Below are 19,214 nucleotides of genomic sequence, written 5' to 3' on the forward strand. Positions count from 1 at the left end.
TCAGTGGATTCAAACCTTGTTCCCCGACAAATGGGTAAATTCTTACACATAAATGCCCAGGCCAAGCATGTGACTATTGGAGTCTTTATGAATTGAAGGAAGATAACCATCAACACTAAGATCACAAGATGATACAGCCAACCCTAAATTAGTCTCACAAAGAGCAAGTAGGACTGGTGAACTTTGGAAGATATATAAAACTTAACAAAAGAAAACTTCAAAGACCACAAATATCAGATCATTGAATGATTTAGAGAACTTGGTGACAATGATGGTTTTTTGTGATCTTATTTCAATGATCTTATTTTTGTTGCAAAAAGACCGGTTGCAGAAAAAGCAAGTTTAGATTCGACACTGTTGGCCTAATAGTCATTAAAAAACTATATGCTCTTTGCAAAAAATCACATTTTCAAACAACTGCATTCCCTATTGAATTGTCACCGACAGCGTCTCACATTGAATTGGTATGCTGGGCAAATGTGCTTTTTTTATAGTTTTATTAAGTTTGTCTGTTATTCTTTTGCTCTTTTCAAGAGCAAAAAAAATAGATTCAGATGGAGAGTCAAAAGAATCAGAAGCAATTTCAATCAGTGCCTCATTTGAAACAGAAAGTTTAAATTCAGGTTCAGACTCGTTTAAATTTAGGTTCAGACATCATTCAGACGCTGTTAATAATGTAGCTGAATTTGAAGCATCTGATCTTTTGAGAAACTCAACTATAAATTTGCAACATTTTATTAAAGATGGAACTGTTACTATATACAATATACATTGATATACCTTTGTTGTATTCGAAGAATGTAAGATGAATGCAAATTTTAACTTATAACATTGTTAACATCTTTAAGTTTTTTTAACATAAAAGTTATGGCAACATTGGCTGTAAACAAATTAGCATCCTGATGGCAAAGGGCCTTAACTGTTGCTTTTACTGGGCAGTCTTTTATTAGAGTTGTTTGCTTCCCAAATTCAGCCACAACATACTTCTGCAAGATATCAGGGTTTTTTTTGGTGATTGTCTTTACAATCACCAAAAAAAAACTATTAATTATTTAACCATTTTTTCTGCTGGACCACAACTTATTAATTTTCTACCATTTTGTTCACTGGACCACAACTTACCTCAGTAACATCACATTGGTTTCCTCGATGCCTATTATTACTAGCATCAAGATCAACCATTTCATTGTTGTCAGAAAAATTATCATCCTCACAAAAATTACTCTCTGAAAAAATGTCTTCTATATCTGATTGTTTGCCTTCATCGAATTGCTGATCTATTTCTCTTTCTATATCCTGCTTTTGATATAGTACTTCAATAATGGTCAGTTGCACACCATGGGCAAAACATGATTGATTTAAATATTAATAAATAATTAAAAATAATAATAATAATGATAATAATGATTAATTAAATAATAAAATAATTTAATAATGATTTAAATGTAATATTCTTTGAGCTTTTTTCATCATTCTTGCTCCCTCAGTCATAATACCAACAACATCTTTTCGCAAATTAAGTTGATGTTGTGCTTTGTTCTAATAACTTAAAACACTTATCTGCAGACACTGATCCTGTTATACGAATAAGGCCTAAGCTCCAGAACTGACAATTTGTGCATGTAAATTATTATCCATGTAGCAACGGTTATGTAGTGATGTCCATTCGTCAAAAAAAAAAGAAAATCTTTCACCTACACCAACATCAGGATTTTTTTTGGCCGCTTTTCAGTAATTAAAATTCTTTTGCTGTAATCTACAACAATTTTACGCACTATGTTGACTGTTGTGGGTAAACTTTTGAACCATGTAGCTATAAGACCTGCATGTATACCACTAGAGTGGCATATAATGTTGAACAAAATCCTATCAAGGACTGTTAATCATGCAAGTGTTGCAGGAAGTGATTTTTCTTCTGGCTCCAATATCGAAAAAATTGTTTTTTTTTTGTTAGTGGTTCATTTGGTGTGTTTGCTGAAATAGTAGCGGGAGTAAGGTTAATTTTATGGTTAGAAAGTAAGTGCGTATGAAGACCTTTTGTTGAGCCACCTCCAATTTTTAAAATCATATTGCAGTCAGAATATTTACACATCATTGTCTGTCCTTTTTCTTCTTATAAGAAATGTTTCCAAACCGTAGAATTACTTCTTTTGTCATACTCCATGTAAGAAGCCATTATAATTTAAGAAAATTTACTGTTTAAATAACCAGCAATTTTAGTTTAATTAAAACTAGTACTATAAAATAGTCACAAATGAATAACGTCTAATTTACATTAAAATTGTAAGAATCTTGAATAAATGTGATTAAACACCAACATATTTTAAGAATGTAATTGCAATCCAATATCAATTATTATAATAAATCCAATCCACTTATTCAAAGCATAATTGCAAAAATTTCAAATTCACATAGTTCAAATTCGATTGCAATTGAAAAGAAAAATAATAATTCACAAATTTTCAATATGAAAATAGTTAAATCTCAACTGAAGAAACTTTAATTTAAAAATGTTCAACCAAAAACAATTTAAGTAAAAATCCAGGGAATTCGGGATTGTTAAAAACGCAGAATCCCGGGATTTCAGGATCCCAGGATTCCCAACCCTATTGAGCTCATATGGAAACTGCATGGTAAGGTTGCCTCTCTTTATTGGGCTCACGATTTTTTCTTATTCCTAATTCTGTTCACTACTTATATAATACTTATTATATAATACTATACTTATTATCTCTTAGTTGCCCTCATGGGAATTGTATGGAATACAATTCCCATACTTGGCTGGTTCTTCTAATAAGATCCTCTCTCTTTTAAACAAGGTCCAAAAATGCATTGCAAATTTGCTGAAACTGCTTTAGCTACCAAAATTGAGATTCTGTCTGATTGTCATAAGGTTACTTAATACAAAATGTATAAAAAACTATAATCCTAATTAAAAAGTTTTCCTCTCAAACTTTACATGTTAATTTTTGAAAATCATTGAAACATTTATCCTGAAATTAAATATTTTATTTTTATGGTACTATCTAAAATTATTAATTATAACAGTTTAATTAATAATTTTACAAGAAATACATTTTTATATTTAGCCTAAAAAACACAGTTTAAAGTTCAGAAGAAGGAGTAGAAGGAGTAAAACTGTTAAAAAGAGGATGAGAGGTTACCAAAACTTTTCAAAAGTTTCTTACTTTCACTTTAAATAGACAGAATTAAAATAATAAGAAAATAAAAAACTGCAAGAAAACAAAAAATATTTTTTTCTGACACCCTAATCTCCATTAACACACACACAACACAGATTTGTACTACTATACTTTGCTCTACTTTAATTTTAAAATATCAACTTAAATCACTTTTTAAATGTCAATTTAAGTCACTATTAAAATGTCAATTTAAGTCACTATTAAAGTGTCAACTTAAATCACTTTTAAAATGTAAACCTAAATACCTAAATCAAAATGTAAACTTGAAAAAATTACTTTCAAAATTTAAATTATTTTAAATGTCAACATAATGTGTATTTATTGCTTTAAACATATTGCCCATAAATATATTATTGCTTTTCCAGGCAAAAATAATATTTAAAAACATAAAATTATTATTTTTTTTGCATAAATTATAAAAAAACCTAATAAGCAGTTCACGGAAGACTTAAAAATTGAAAGTCAGAAAAACATGAAGATAGGAAAGTATTCCAAAGCACAGATGTTAGAGGGAAAAAACTAGCTGAATTAAATGTTTCTAGACAAAAAGAAACAGTTACAGTAAAAGGATGCAACTTTGCTAAATGAGAAGTTAAATAGGATTTTCAGTGGAACAAAAGATATTTGAGATTAATAGAAAAAATATTTTAATTTCTTTAAAAAGAAATAGTGAAATTTTCATTGGAACAGAACAGACAGAATTTGAAAACATTCTTATTTGCGACACTGTTTTCATTAATTAATTTTTAGATGTGTATTTGTTTTGCCTTAAAATTTATGGAATTAGCCATGAAAAATTTTTTTTGTGAGAATTTAAAAATCCTGTGCAATCCAGCAGGATTGAAAAGTGTGCAGGATTGCTATCCCTAGACATTTTGCATTGTCTAATAGTCAGATTAATCAGTATAATTTTCTTTTTTTAGTTCGAAAAAACTGTAAAAACCTCTAAATTCCTATCTTTCAAAAGGTTGTTTGTTAACTTTTTTGTGCATACTAGGGTGATCATTATTTTTGAAGTTTTAAAATTGGACTGTCTAAAAATAACTCTGAATAAAAATAAAATGCGGTACACACTAAAAAAAAATTTCTACCTTAGGGTAGGATATGTGATATACCCTTAGTAAGGTATAATTTTCTACCTTTTAAGGTAGAAAATTATATTAAAAACAATTATTTGTCATACAATTTAACTTAAAGGTATAATTTTCTACCTTATAAGGTAGAAAATTATATCTTACTAAGGGTATATCACATATCCTACCTTAACTAAAAATTTCTACCTTTAATTTTCAGTGTGTAGTGGTAGAGTGCTCACTTCATAAGCAAAAGGCTCCGAATTTGATTCCCACCATATCCCTGGTAGTACCAGGCTCAACTCGTTTCTCCGCGCAGCAATCTTGTTCGTAAAGGTTCGTGTTTTGGAGTTAGAGAGTTGAGAGAGGGTTATAACCACAAGTAGCCTCCTTATCTGTAGTGGCCTTCTCAGCCTTGAGAAAGTTCATTATAAAAATAAAAAAAACTCAGACCAAATATTGATTCAATTGAACAATATTTTGAGGTAGCTCAGTGATATCAAAGTATCAAAGTTGTACTGTCACTTGCGGGTACGAAATATGCACCTCTAACTTCTAGTAGGTACTGAATCAAACACAATTTTGAGATGATTTCCAAAATGTTATTGTCTCCATCATAGCAAACAATGTTCTATGCTAATCAATAATTTCAGAGTTGAATATTCTTTAGAGCTGATGTTGATGAAATTATTTTATTTAAATCTGTTGATGATTGATAATTCGATTTTTTTTAGTTTTCATAAGTTTAAAGTGCACAGTTCAACAATCAGATTAATGCTAATGGCAACCAGATTGCAAAGTAAGCTTTTTCTACTAGAATCAACAATCACAAAGTTAACGGGTAGCAAGCTGCTGTTTTTGGGTATGGTACTGGGCCTATTCTTACATCACCATATTGAATTGAATAAAACCATACATGAGTCGCTTGCAATTACAGTGCAAGAGGTTCAAACGTTTTGGCAAAAGGCGAGAATACCTATACAAGATAACCAAAATTGTCAAGCAAAACTGGAAAAAGTCTTTGAAATGTGACGCCTTATAAGAATAAGAGGCACCGGACACCGACTGACCAGAAGGCCTGAGAAAGTAATTTCATTTCAACTCTAGATGACCTATTCAATGTTGCACATGCTGACGCCCTCAAAATGATGACGATTGTAGAGGACAAAGAGTTTTTAACAGAACAGAGAGAAAAAGGCAGGTGAGGATTGATGGCAGGTGTTGATACAAAGCTTGTGCAAAAGAGAAAAGGACAGTAGAAAGACATGATAAAGCAGTGGTTAGACATCAACGGATGAATGAATTATTTGAAGCAAATAGTGAGATAGTGTAATTTTGGTGTCATCAACCAGTGGCTAAGGATCCTTACTTGTCATTCATTGGGATGGTAAACTCATGCATGACTTAACCGGAAAGAAGAAAGTGGACCGTCTTTCAGTTATAGTTATCATGAAAAATAAGTGTCTCAGTTGCTCACTGTCGCCAAACTGCCATCTGTAACTGGCCAAGCCCAAGCCTCTGTCATATTCGAAGCTCTAAAAAGCTGGGATGTTGGCTCTAGGGTCAACACCATGTGCTTTGATACGACAAGTACTTATACTGGCAGATGTATGGGGGCATGCGTTCTGTTAAAACAAATGCTTGGCAAGGAGTTGCTTTATTTGACATGTCATCACCACATTCTGGAGATTTTAGTTGGTGCAGTTTTTCAGGCTTGTATGGGATCAACTTCAGGTTCTAAAGTTCTGCTTTCAAGCGCTTTCAAACTGGATGGGTGTTCATTGACCAGGAAAGATGCAATACGAGCATATCTGATGGTAAAAATCATGCTTGTTGCATGACGTAAAATCTGAAATCATAAAGTTTGCCAACAAGAAGCTGGAAGAGCAACTGCCATGAGACACTGAAAGAGAGTTTGTAAAACTGTTGTTGATCTTCCTGGGAGAAATTCCACACAAAAGGAGCGCATTTCATGACACCTGGCCCAACGCACCATGCACAGTGGATGTCAAAGGTTATCTACTTATTGAAAGTATGGATGTTTCGTTCACAAATTGTTCTGACACCAAGAGAAGAAAAATGCCTGTATCAAGTGTGTCTTTGCAGTCCGCCTGTACCTAAAAGCATGGATGACAGCGCCTTGTGCATCAACAGCACCTTACAATGATATTCAACTACTACAATCATTCATCAACTACTCAAGCACTCACCCGGTGATAGCAAAGGTTGCATCTGAAAAGCTTTCCAATCATCTCTGGTATTTGTCGGAGGATCTGATTGGTTTGACATTATTTGATAACCAGGTCAGCGTATCAATGAAGCGGCTGATGGTGAAGGTGAAGCAAGAAGCAGAGGGAGTAGAGGAGCCATCAAAACGAGTAGCCATTAATTTGAAGACTTTCAAGGACAAGAAGTTAAAAGACTTTGTTTCTAAAAGATCTGTCATGCTGATGGAAAAATTGCAAATGCCAAGTGGTTTTCTTCAATTCGACCCAGAACTGTGGGAAGAGCACGATGACTTCATTACATCACTACAGTTTGTCCAAGCTTTGACAGTAACATTAATTTTAATTAACTAATCAGATTAATTTTTTGAATAGAGTGCTTTATTGCTTTATCTATCCAGTCAGTCAAACTAAATTATTTTTGAATTCTGAACTAATAATAGAGATAACGGTTATCAAAAAATGTTAATTTGTATTTCTTCTTATACTTGTGAATTTGTCAGCATTTTGTAGGGTAACTCAACTAAACTTACGTGCTTAGGTCGTCAATAATCACCCAGAACATGGTGTGGCTCTTGTTCAAGAGTATAGTGGCCTGCTCACTCTAGACAAGGACCAAATGCAGTTTTTACTACAAGTCGTTGAAGAACACCCTTTCCTGACAGTCGAAAGCAGACTGTAGTCGGACATTGACCTTAACCTACTCAAATATCTGCTGCTCTTTGTGTTTTGTGACTTTTTGTATAATTTTGTGACATGAAAATGTGTCAATTGTAACATAAGTTGATGATTTGAACATATAAACAGTTTTGAAATTGAAAAAAATTTTGATATTATTGTTAAAAGTCTTATATTTTATGACTCGCGACTCATGTGTATGCTTTTTTAATATGATGGAGCTACCTCCAAATATTAAAATTTCATGTTCAAACTTTTTGTAGATTGTTTTTATCAAAAAAAAAGGAACAACTATAAGGGGTAAGGTCACTAAAGAAACAAAAAAAAATTTCCACTTGTATAATAGTCACCCTAATGCAAACTACATAAAATAGTTTAGGATCTCTTTAAATTGAATTAAACAATACCAAGTAGTTGAATTAAATGGAAATTTACACTTGGAGTATCAAAATTTACACTTGGATTTATCAAAATTATTCCCCCCAAAAATATTCTTGAATGCAGGCATGTTAAAGATATTTTTCTGAGTTACAAATAGTTGTTCTGATTTTGAAACAAACACAAATACTGCTTATTATAATAATATTTTTTGATTATTTTAGTTTGTGTTTTTAGTTTGTGTTTTTAGTTTGTGTTTTTAGTTTGTGTTTTTAGTTTGTGTTTTTAGTTTGTGTTTTTAGTTTGTGTTTTTAGTTTGTGTTTTTAGTTTGTGTTTTTAGTTTGTGTTTTTAGTTTGTGTTTTTAGTTTGTGTTTTTAGTTTGTGTTTTTTATAAATATTATTATTATAAGTTACATAAAAATACAAATAGATTGAAGCCATATATATAAACATTTATACATGCATATATCCTCACAATCATTTATACATACATATATCATCACAAACATTTATTCATACATATATCCTCACAAACATTTATACAATCATATACCCTCACAAACATTTATACATACATATAACCTCACAACATTTATACATACATATATTTTTACAAATATTTATACATGCATATATTCTCACAACATTTATACATGTATATATTATTACAAACATTTATACATACATATATCATCACAAACATTTATACATATATATTAGTGATGTACCGATTAATAGGCATCAATATTGGCTTAATTGACTTTTTGCACAATTGGTATCATTATCAGCCTTTTTTTTTAATTTACCAACTTTGCTTTTTAAAAAAAATTTAATCCTGCTTTATGAAAATAGTTAAATACTAAATTAACCAAACTCTCTTTATATATAATATAGGTATACCTTATTTAATTAATTTTTTTGAGACAAAATTTAAAATATATATTTTTAATAGCTCCTTATTTACTCTTTATTACTTTCAAAATGCAAAAAGTTAAATAGCAAGAAAACGGTAGAGAGTAGACTTTCGAAACTGTAAACTGCATGTGTGAGAGAAGACTTTCGAAACTGTAAACTGCATGTGTGAGAGAAGACTTTCGAAACTGTAAACTGCATGTGTGAGAGAAGACTTTCGAAACTGTAAACTGCATGTGTGAGGAAAACATATAAACATGACTTCTGAAATACTGTGATTGAAGTAAAAAACTAGGTTTATATAAGATACTAAAAATTCTACTAAAAGAATGCAACTTTGCTAAATAATGAGTCAGGTGAGATTGAGTTTAGGAGAATAAGAGTTTTGTGTTGAAACAAATTGAGTTTTTTGAATTGACCAAGAAACACATAAGAGATGTACATTAGGGTTATGACTTTTTTTCAACCCCATACTCCTGTACTGTAGTTTGATGAACTTTAACCTAAAAAGCACGAAATGAACTATTATTTGCATATCTTTTGAAAAAAGTTCACCCCACCATTGAAAAACCGATTTTGACATTAGTACTACTATGTATTCAAATAGAATACATAGTAGTACTAATGTATTTAAAATGTCATAGTCATATAATACAATAAATTTTCAATCTAACAATGACTCAGACCATTGACCTTGCTCTTGGTTGTTGCATAGAAGGAATAGTAGGTTCAATTTGTCTTTATTTTTGCATGGCAAATACATTTCTTTCATTACTTTGATTGCGCGTAGCCAAGTTATTAAAGTTGTTTTTGTTGTACACTTCTAATCTATACAAGTTTTAAATGATTTTCAGCAAAGCCACACGTATTAGTTGTAGCATTAACAAGATTAAATAAATGATGATTCGTAATTTTAATTGCAGGGTGACCTTTTTTTACAACCTAGAGAAATTAAACATGTTTTCAATGTTTCCTAACAAAAGTTCATCGATTTATGACAAAGGAAATAATTTTTTTTTTAAAAAGTCAAAAAGTCATAACCCTAATGTACATCGCTTGAGCAGTGACTTAGTAGTCGTAGAAAATAGTAAATGAAGCAACCATATGAAAAATGCAATAGAAACACAAGCTTTGGAGCTAGAGCAGGTTAAACTACATTTACAATGTGTTTTTTGATTGATTGAGAATGAGCATAATTAGAAGGACCAGCCTAAATATGACAACAGTATTCCATGCAAGAATAAATAAGAGATTTATAGAGCTATAGAATGGAATGAGGAGTAAGAACGCAGGAGCACCATGCTGTCTTAGAAGAGAGATCATATTCATTATCTTTTGCTGCTTTCTATAAGCAATTAAAACATAACTCATTTGACCAAAGTATATAGTCATCTCATCTAGCAAATAGAGTCACTTTAAGGGAAAGATTATTGGAAAGTTCATTAAAATAGATGAGAAACAATACAGGAGTGATGATCAAGCATTTATCATCCAAGACAGGAAATAATGTAACGCAGGTTTAAATCTATGCCAGCTTATTAATGAAAATGGAGTGGAAGGTTGTCCTACAAACATTTATACAAACATATCCTCACAACATTTATACACACATATATTATCACAACATTTATACATACATATATCCTCACAAACATTTATACATACATATGTCCTCACAAACATTTATACATACATATATCCTCACAAACATTTATACATATATCATCACAAATATTTATACATACATAAATCATCATGTCCTACAAACATTTATGCAAACATATCCTCACAACATTTATACACATATATATTATCACAAACATTTATACATACATATATCATTACAACATTTATACATACATATATCATTACAAATATTTATACATACATATATCATCACAAACATTTATACATTCATATAAAAATCATATAAATATAGATTTTATTTCTATTTATTTCTATTTGAGTTTTAACACTTTTTTTTTTGAAATTTAACACATTTCAACAACTAGTTTAGTCAAGGTTTGCGTTATGTAGTTTGTGCTTTGTAGTAAAAAAACAAAACAAATACCCAACCAGCACAACTCAGAAAAAAAGTACACTTAGTTTCTGTTGCGTGTTTAAAACCTTCTAAAACAACAAGAATAACAGTGCTAAGATTGGTTTCCATTCTGTAAAATTAACTATTACTTTCTACCAAAAACACCAGCTAAAATAACAATGGCTTCACCATTACAGAAACACAGTATTTTATTATACTAATTTTCCATAAAGAATGTGAAACCACTGATAAAAGCATGTGACATTGAAACTTGACTTTAAAAGCTCAAAAAACGCTTTTTAAACTTGGGTAAAACTGCCTGTAATAAACACGTGTTTTTGATTTATGCCTGGATTTATGTCATGACAAACAAGTCTATACAAGTTTTAATTCCGAAAATAAAACTAGATGTGCCAGATGGGTACATAATAGAAATTAAGAAGCAAAACAGGATAAAAACCTACAGAACTATGCAAAATCATTATACAGTGATCAAAATGGTGGTGTTCCATCACAGAGGTTCCATAAAGTTGTGATAGAGGTGATGCACTTCTGAAATTAAAAAAGCAAGAAAAATTGAATATAAAGAAGGAATTTTCTAATAAAAAAAAAAAGTATATGATACATTGAAATTTCACTCACTTAACTTGAAAATTATTGTTAGTGCCTCTATGATCCAAATCATGACATAAACATCCTACTAGTAAAGCTAATTTCTCTTCATCAGAAAAGTTACATTTGAAATCAGAATTTTCCTAAAATTTCATCAGCATGATAAAAAATGACCATAACAAAACGAAAAAATAAAAATAAAAAATAAACTAAAAAAATAATTTATTTTTTTTAAACCTTAAGCATAAGAAACATTGTCTGAGTTACATTAAATGCATGCCTCCAGTTGTGGTAGATAACTTTTCTATAATTTTTTTTAACTGATAAAATCCAATTGCAAAGTACCTAAACAAATGAAAATATGTTATGGATAGAAATATATATAAAAAAATTTGGAAAAAAAAAATAACAACAAAAAAACAACCTGATAATCAATTTTAAAACGGGTTATCAATCTTAAATCTTGAAACATTCGAAGCACAGCTAAACATGTTTCTTTATCAGATAACGCTGCATCATCAAATGTAAGCTCACGAAGACGAAATGTTTTCGATGAAGGAACAATTTCTTTCTAAGTGTTGATTAAAAAAACAATTTTAAAAAATTTAATTTAAAAATGCAAAATTTATAGTCCTGAAGTTTTAATGCTTTAATAAAAAGTTTACCATGAGACTTGTTCCTTCAACATCAGTAGCAGTGGCATGATATGACAAAATCTGATATATAATATATGACAAATACATAATAATACATAATATATAAAAATATATAATATATATAATATATAATAAATATAAAGTAATAAGAAAATAGCTTAAATAAAAATTATCAAAAAAAATCAAAAGAATAAAACTCACATTCAAGTTAGATAAATACAACTAAATTAAACAGCAAAATAAAATTTACATCTAAGGCAATTTTTTGTCTTGCCATTGCTCGCAAACACTCTTCATATATTGAAGTATTGTGAATTGCCATCCCACAAAAAATTGCAAATGCCTAAAAAATTAAATGGAATTTATTTCTAAAAAATTATTTAAAAACTTTGGCATATAAAATTCGCCGAATGGTCACACACGAGCAGTGAACGCCTGAGGGAAGAAATGAAGTACATTAGAATAAAGGAGAATTATTTTTCAAACAAAGTTTATTTTGACAGCTGTCAAGACAAAAATAATGATTAATAGAGAAATATTTAAAATATAAATAAGACAGACAATGCACCTAAACACTACTAACAATAATAATAAAAAATAAATTGTTATATAAATACTAATATAAAAGAAGATATACAAAAAATATGTCACCAAACAAAAAATAAATAAAACAAAAAATAGATAACAAAAATAAAAAGTATGCATACAACAATGAAAGGCTTCAGAATGGAAAAAAACATTATTGCTAATGTGTAAACATAATTTGTGTAGTGATTAAGTACTAAACATCTCCTCAGAGTCGCCTCTATTATTACTGGCCTTTCGATGAGGATCAGCACTAATAACTAGTTTATCCCATCAGACAAACATCATCGCCACTTATGCTTTACTCCGCGGCTTACCCCAAATCCATACTGCAGTAAAAAACAATCAAATGGCAATAAACCCTATAAAAAACTCTTTTAAAATAAAATAAAACACAATATAGTCTTCAAAAAAAACTCTAACGCTGTCATGGATACCTTTATTCAAATTTTGTTAATCAATCTAAAGTGTAAGAAAATGAACAACCCACGCAACTTAAATTCCTTGATAATAGTAATATGCAAACCAGCGGATAGATAATATATTAAAAATACTGCATAAAGACAAAATAAATACTGTAATAAGCCAAATGGGTGGCTAATAAAAAGTTTTCGTTTAATACTACAATGATATAAGGCATGATACAAGTGATTTCAAAAGTGGGTAAAATATTGTTTAGAGGTAAAGTTTTCTTTACGGTCCGATTCAAAGTAACTTTGAGACCATAACAAAATCGAAATTTCAAAAAATAGAGTTTTCTCTATGGTTCTAATTAAACGATACAAAAGTGATACAAAAAACTTCATCAACAAATAAGTATGAACATAACTAAATCTAAGTTTCAAAGAGTAAAACAATATCATTTTAGTAAAAAAAAAAATACAATAAAAGAAAATCAGATAATTTTTGGTAAAATGGGTATATATTAAATAGAACATAAGAAGTATACCAAAATACAAGAATAATGTAAAGAGTGGGAAAACATATTTTAAAATGAGGCTTTTTCTACGGTCCAAATTTATGTATATTTGAGACCATAACAAATGCATGATAAAAAGTTTAATTCTAACTAATTAAATATAATAAAACTAGAAAATTGATGTAAGGGTAAACCAATAATATCATAACACCTAAATAGTAACACCTAGGAACTGTAATTTAGTAAAGAAAAAATAGATTTTTCATTTATGTTTTTTTATACGCCATTTGGATTAGAAATTTCTTGATCGATTTAATGTTTTTGTAACTCGCAATAGGTGGAGTTGGCCATATATTTTTAAGATATCCTGTTCAATAATATTCCAGTGCTTTTTTATTATTTTTTTGATAAGTTTTCCGACTTTTCCAAATGTTGTAACTATTGGTAAAATTCTCTCTTTTTCTCTTCTTTATATTTGTTGTAGACAAGTTCGTGTTGTGTATGTCTTAGTGCTTTTTTAAAACCTCTGTTAATAGATTAAATAGGGTAGTCTCGTATAACTGAAATTTGTGTTAATTGTTTTAGCTCTTTTATTAAGTTGTAATTGTTCGAAATAATCTTATTGTATCTTAACGCTTAGCTATATACTAAGTTGCTTTTTTGATAAGGGGGATGGAATGAATTATAATGTAATAGTGCTGTTGTGTCCGTTGCCTTCTTATATATTGTTGTTTCTAACTTTCCATCTAGTTTTTTGATAATTGTAAGGTCCATGAAATAAATAGAATTGGTAGAAAAATTGAAAGTAAATTTGATCGTGGGTTGGATGGCATTCATAAATTCGAAAACTTATGTTAGTTTCTCCGGAGGCCCATGAAAAATAAAAAATATATCATCTATAAATCTTTTATAAAAAGAAATCCACATTGAAAATTGGTCAACTATTTTCTTATCGATTCTTCCCATAAATAAATTAGCATAGGGCGGGGTCACACGTGTTCCCATGGTAGTACCTGTTTATTGTAAAAAGTGATCAGTCAAAAACTGAAAGTTGCTATGGGTTAATATGGTTTCTAATATAATGTCAATAAAAGCAATAGGTGGGCATTTTATGGGACCGTTATATGGCGGTGCTCTCTTTAAATAAAATTTCATAGCGTCAGATAAAAAAACACAAAAATTCACAAAAAATTGCAAACGCCTAAAAATTAAATGGAATTTATTTCTAAAAAATTAAATGGAATTTTTTCAAATGGAATTAATTGATATATTGAAACAAAAAGTTTCAATATAACAATTAATGATTTTTTTTTTTTTACCTCAAATAAATTTTCATCATTTTGGTTAAATGGTTTTCCATCCATTTTATTGAGCAGCTGGACAACTCCTAAATGTTATATATAAATGTCATATATAAATTAGATTTTAAATAAGCAAAACAAAAAAAAAACATAAATGAAAGAGAAAAAAAAACAAAAAAAAACAACAACAACTGCAGAACGCAAGGGAAGGACATACATAAAAACAACAATTCAGAAAAAACAAAGACAGAAGAGTAAAACATAAAAAACACTAGATAAACTGAAGAAGTTGCATTACACATCAAAAGAACATTAATACAAAACAAGCCGCAAAAATACAAAGAAAAAACCCAACAAACCCAACAGTGCACTGGAAGAGCAGTAATAAAATTTATACTTTTTTGATTTAAAACTAAAATAAACTTTTATTCAATTAGAAAGTGTATTTAACATGTAAAATCATAAAACAGTAAAGAAAATTGATATAGAAAGATGTTACAATAGCAACAAACTTAGTTTCTTAAATCAATGAATATATATATATATCCTTTTTTTTTTACATCTTCGCTTCCAACAAGGCTGCAAGCAACTACTATAAGAGTTGGAAGTTACTGGAAGAGAAAAGATGAAGTTTGTAGAGCAAGATAACAATTGACAGACAACTTAAAAGATTGATTGACAGACAACTTAAAAGATTATATGAATCAGGAAAGCAAGATGAAGGAAGCGAATTCCAAATAACTGATGTTTGAGGAAAAAAACTAAATGAATAAGAGTTTTTGGAGCACTTAGGAACAATAAAAGAAAAAGGATGAGACTTAACTGAATGAGGAGTAACACAAGAATGAATTTTAGTAGATGGCACAAAAGATGCTAGCTCTTTAGAGGAGTACCCATTATAGTATTTGTAGAAAAGAGAAAGAGAAGCAAGGTTACAACGATGTGATAATGATTGGAGGTTGGCTGCAAAAGCAGGTCCAACTATGTTTACAATGCGTTTTTGCATCTTGTCTACAAGAGTAAGGGCATCCTTAGAAGATCTGCCCCAGATATGACAACAATATTCCATACAAAGCTGGATTTGAGATTTATAGAGATATAGAATAGAATCCAGAGTAAGAAAGTGTCAAGCACTATAAAAAGAATCAACCTTAGCAGATGCTAATTTTGGAATGGATTTGATATACGGTTTCCAAGAAAGATTGGAAGTAAGAGTTAATCCTAGAAGATGAAGAGTAGATGACTCATCGAGTACATTACCGTCCATAAATATAGGAAGATCTAAATTATTGTGATAACGATTGGCTAAAAAAAATTGAGTTTTATCTGAATTAAAGTTCACCAGCCACTGTGAGCCCCATGCTGTAGAAGAAGTGAGATCCTTTTCAAGCTCAAATGCCCCCTCCAAGCAATCAGAGAGTGTTGGCTTCTTATCATGACAAGAATAAAGGGCGGTATCATCAGTGAACAATGCCACCTTAGATGTGAGAATATCTGGAAGATATATAAAAGTAGGTATATAAAGTATATAAATAATTTTCAGTTAATTACCTCATTTTTTCTCCAAATTTAATTTTTGTTTTTTGGCAGAGTAAATTGCTTTTGATATTAAATGAACATAAGTAAAAAATTCCGTCTTCATAACTATCGCGCAAAATTAATTTTTGAATGAACTTTTGATCTTTTTAGCTTGCTATTTTAGTTTAAATGAGGAAAACGAAAAAAATGAAACGTAAACTTTTTCCATATTCTCTTTGACTTTTAAAATAATAAAAATACAATAAAGATTACAATAACTTAATAAATGTTTTATTAAGATCTGTTTAAAATAACCCATAGTAAATGTAACTTATTTATTAAATGTAATTTTTTAAATTATACTTGATGATTAAAAAAATATTATATATTTTTTAAAATATAATATGTTTTTTAATCAAAAAAATATAACATTTTTTAAATTAACTTTACCATAATTATCTCTTCTTCAATTAGCTTTAATTTACAAGGTGTCTTAAAACCATTTTAAAAATTTTAGTAAAAGTTAAATGATTTGCTAACATTTAAATCAAAACTTTAAAATTAAAATAATAGTAAATATGTTTATTAAATGCTCATGTTTTTTGTTTGAAATAGTTATTCAAATACAAGATATAAAACTATTTTTTTAATTTTACAAATATTACACGATTTAATATATGTAAATATATTATGTAATGTAAACACTAATTAAAAATTGTTTAAAATATTTAATTTAATTACTAATTATTTAAAACATTAATAACTAATAAAATTAAATTTACTAAAATATAGTTAATAAATGTTTAAAATACTTTAAACAATTTTTAAATTAGTATTTACTAATAGTATTTGCAACAAAAGCATTTATTAAAGTCTTAAGTAAAATAGCTTTCTTATTGTAACTAAAGTAACATCATCCATTGTTAAACTCATGTATTCAAAAAAATGCCTTTAATTCAACTAAGGAAAACTAAACAAGATAAACAAATGATTAAAATGATGATTGAAAAAAAGATGATTAAAAATCATTGAGGCACCAGATCTAACTAGGGGAAAAAGAAAGGGGGGAGGAACTCAAAAACATCACACACATACACTCACACACACACCCCAACATTACCGGAAAAAAAGTGGTATTCCCAAATAAACTTTGGGTTCTTCACCGTGATGCCAGGCTTAAACAGGAATTGCATGCGATCGAACACTATTGCTGACCACGCAAATGATTTTATTTTTTGACAACTTGACCACAACTGTTTAGATGTTTAGATGATTTTTTAACATTTTAGAAATGCGCTTTAAAAAGAAACGAAAAACTAGGAAGAAAGTTAAAATAATAATAATGAAAAAAGAAAACTTAACGAAAAATGAAAACATTTAAGCACTAAAATAAAAAAGAAAACAATTCCTTACGAAAAATGAAAACATTTAAGCACTAAAATAAAAAAGAAAACAATTCCTTACGAAAAATGAAAACATTTAAGCACTAAAATAAAAAAGAAAACAATTCCTTACGAAAAATGAAAACATTTAAGCACTAAAATAAAAAAGAAAACAATTCCTTACGAAAAATGAAAACATTTAAGCACTAAAATAAAAAAGAAAACAATTCCTTACGAAAAATGAAAACATTTAAGCACTAAAATAAAAAAGAAAACAATTCCTTACGAAAAATGAAAACATCTAAGCACTAAAATAAAACTCAAAAAACTCAAACTTGAAGCGAAAGTTACTTTTTGTTACGTTTTTAATTGCGTTTAAAATAAAGTTACGCAAAACACTTTTACAAATTACTTAGTAATGATTGTTTAATGAATGAACAAATTTTATTTAAACTATTAAAAAGTGTTATATATATTATTTTGAAATTGTATAAACATTTATTTTTTCCAAAAAGTTGCACAAAAAAAAAATTGTTTAAAAAAATACCATAGACTATTTGAACTAGTAATTTTTCATCATTTCATTCTCTGATTAGTTGGTCAAGTTAAAAAAAAAAGTTTTAAACAATTTTATACAAAAATAGAATTTCTATTTTTTTTTGTTTAATAAAAAAAAATAAAAAAATAAAAATAAAGCAATTAAATCATTCCATTCTAAGATTTAATGTAACTTATTCATAATTTAAAGTAACTTAAAAAAATTATCTTTCAAAAGATTTTTAGATAGACATAATATAGTTTCAAGGAATAGTTTTAAGCGTTTAATTTATCATCAAAAATACATGCCTACACACAAAAAAAATTTAAATATAATATTATTAGTTAAATTACACAAAATGTGCTTATTTTAAATAACCACTAATGAATTTTTTATTTTATTTAAAGCCTTTGCGTAAAATAAAAACTTTAGAAATGATCAACAATTAAAAGTTATTTATAACAAAACAATTCATAATGTCACAATTTTTTTGTTGCATTTAAATAGTAAAAACATCAAAACTGCCGTGGTCAAATTGTAAAGAAAAAAATTATAAGTATGGTCAGTTGCAGCGCACGATCGCACACCATTCCCATCCGAGCCTTTGATGCATGAGTTTAACTCAAGTCAATATCTAATTAAAGTAGAAATCAAGTTTAAAAGTTGTTTTCAATCAAGAAATTCTTTTAAAACACAAGTTTGAACTTGTATATAAAACTTTATATCTTTATAATTTTTACTGGAAAAACGTGTTTAAGCTAATTACTGCTGTCTGTGTTCTGAAGTGGCTTGTGAATTAATGGGAGTAGGCTGGGTTTAACAATGTCTTTAATTTAACTAAGCAAACTATCAAAACCAAGAAATTCAAGAAATACCACATTTTAAAAATGTTAAAAACATTAGAAAGTAGCTACGAAAAGAAAAATTTTTTGAAATTTTTTTTTTGAAAAAGACCAATGCTCTCTTCTCTATTTATAAAACAAACATATTTGATTTAATAAAAAGTGATGAAAATAAGGATGGTGAAGCTAAGAGGAAAGACAAAAAGAAAAAGTGTCAGAGAAAATCCAAGAACATGAAAATAAGAAAAAAGAGAGTAACTGTTTTCAAGCACAGATAAAATAGACAACAAAACTGAATACAAAGAACTACATTTACCTCCAGCTAAAGTCAATAAAAAACAAAATATTT

At 28.7% G+C, this 19,214-nt stretch overlaps 1 protein-coding gene across 5 annotated transcripts in view; it reads right to left on the reverse strand.

Moving 5' to 3' along the window:
• LOC100198317 (dual 3',5'-cyclic-AMP and -GMP phosphodiesterase 11) overlaps positions 1-19,214 on the reverse strand; it is a 66,262-nt gene that overhangs the window by 10,452 nt on the left and 36,596 nt on the right. For all 5 annotated transcript variants that reach the window (XM_065811216.1, XM_065811219.1, XM_065811215.1 and 2 more), the window contains 7 exons: positions 14,604-14,671; positions 12,031-12,123; positions 11,790-11,840; positions 11,549-11,695; positions 11,362-11,469; positions 11,155-11,267; positions 10,977-11,064 (listed from right to left, as the gene is read on the reverse strand). In XM_065811216.1, coding sequence (XP_065667288.1) covers positions 10,977-11,064; positions 11,155-11,267; positions 11,362-11,469; positions 11,549-11,695; positions 11,790-11,840; positions 12,031-12,123; positions 14,604-14,671 — 668 coding nt within the window. The remainder of the gene's footprint in view (positions 1-10,976; positions 11,065-11,154; positions 11,268-11,361; positions 11,470-11,548; positions 11,696-11,789; positions 11,841-12,030; positions 12,124-14,603; positions 14,672-19,214) is intronic.

Source organism: Hydra vulgaris, chromosome 12, assembly GCF_038396675.1.
Source record: "Hydra vulgaris chromosome 12, alternate assembly HydraT2T_AEP".
Lineage (NCBI taxonomy): Eukaryota > Metazoa > Cnidaria > Hydrozoa > Anthoathecata > Hydridae > Hydra > Hydra vulgaris.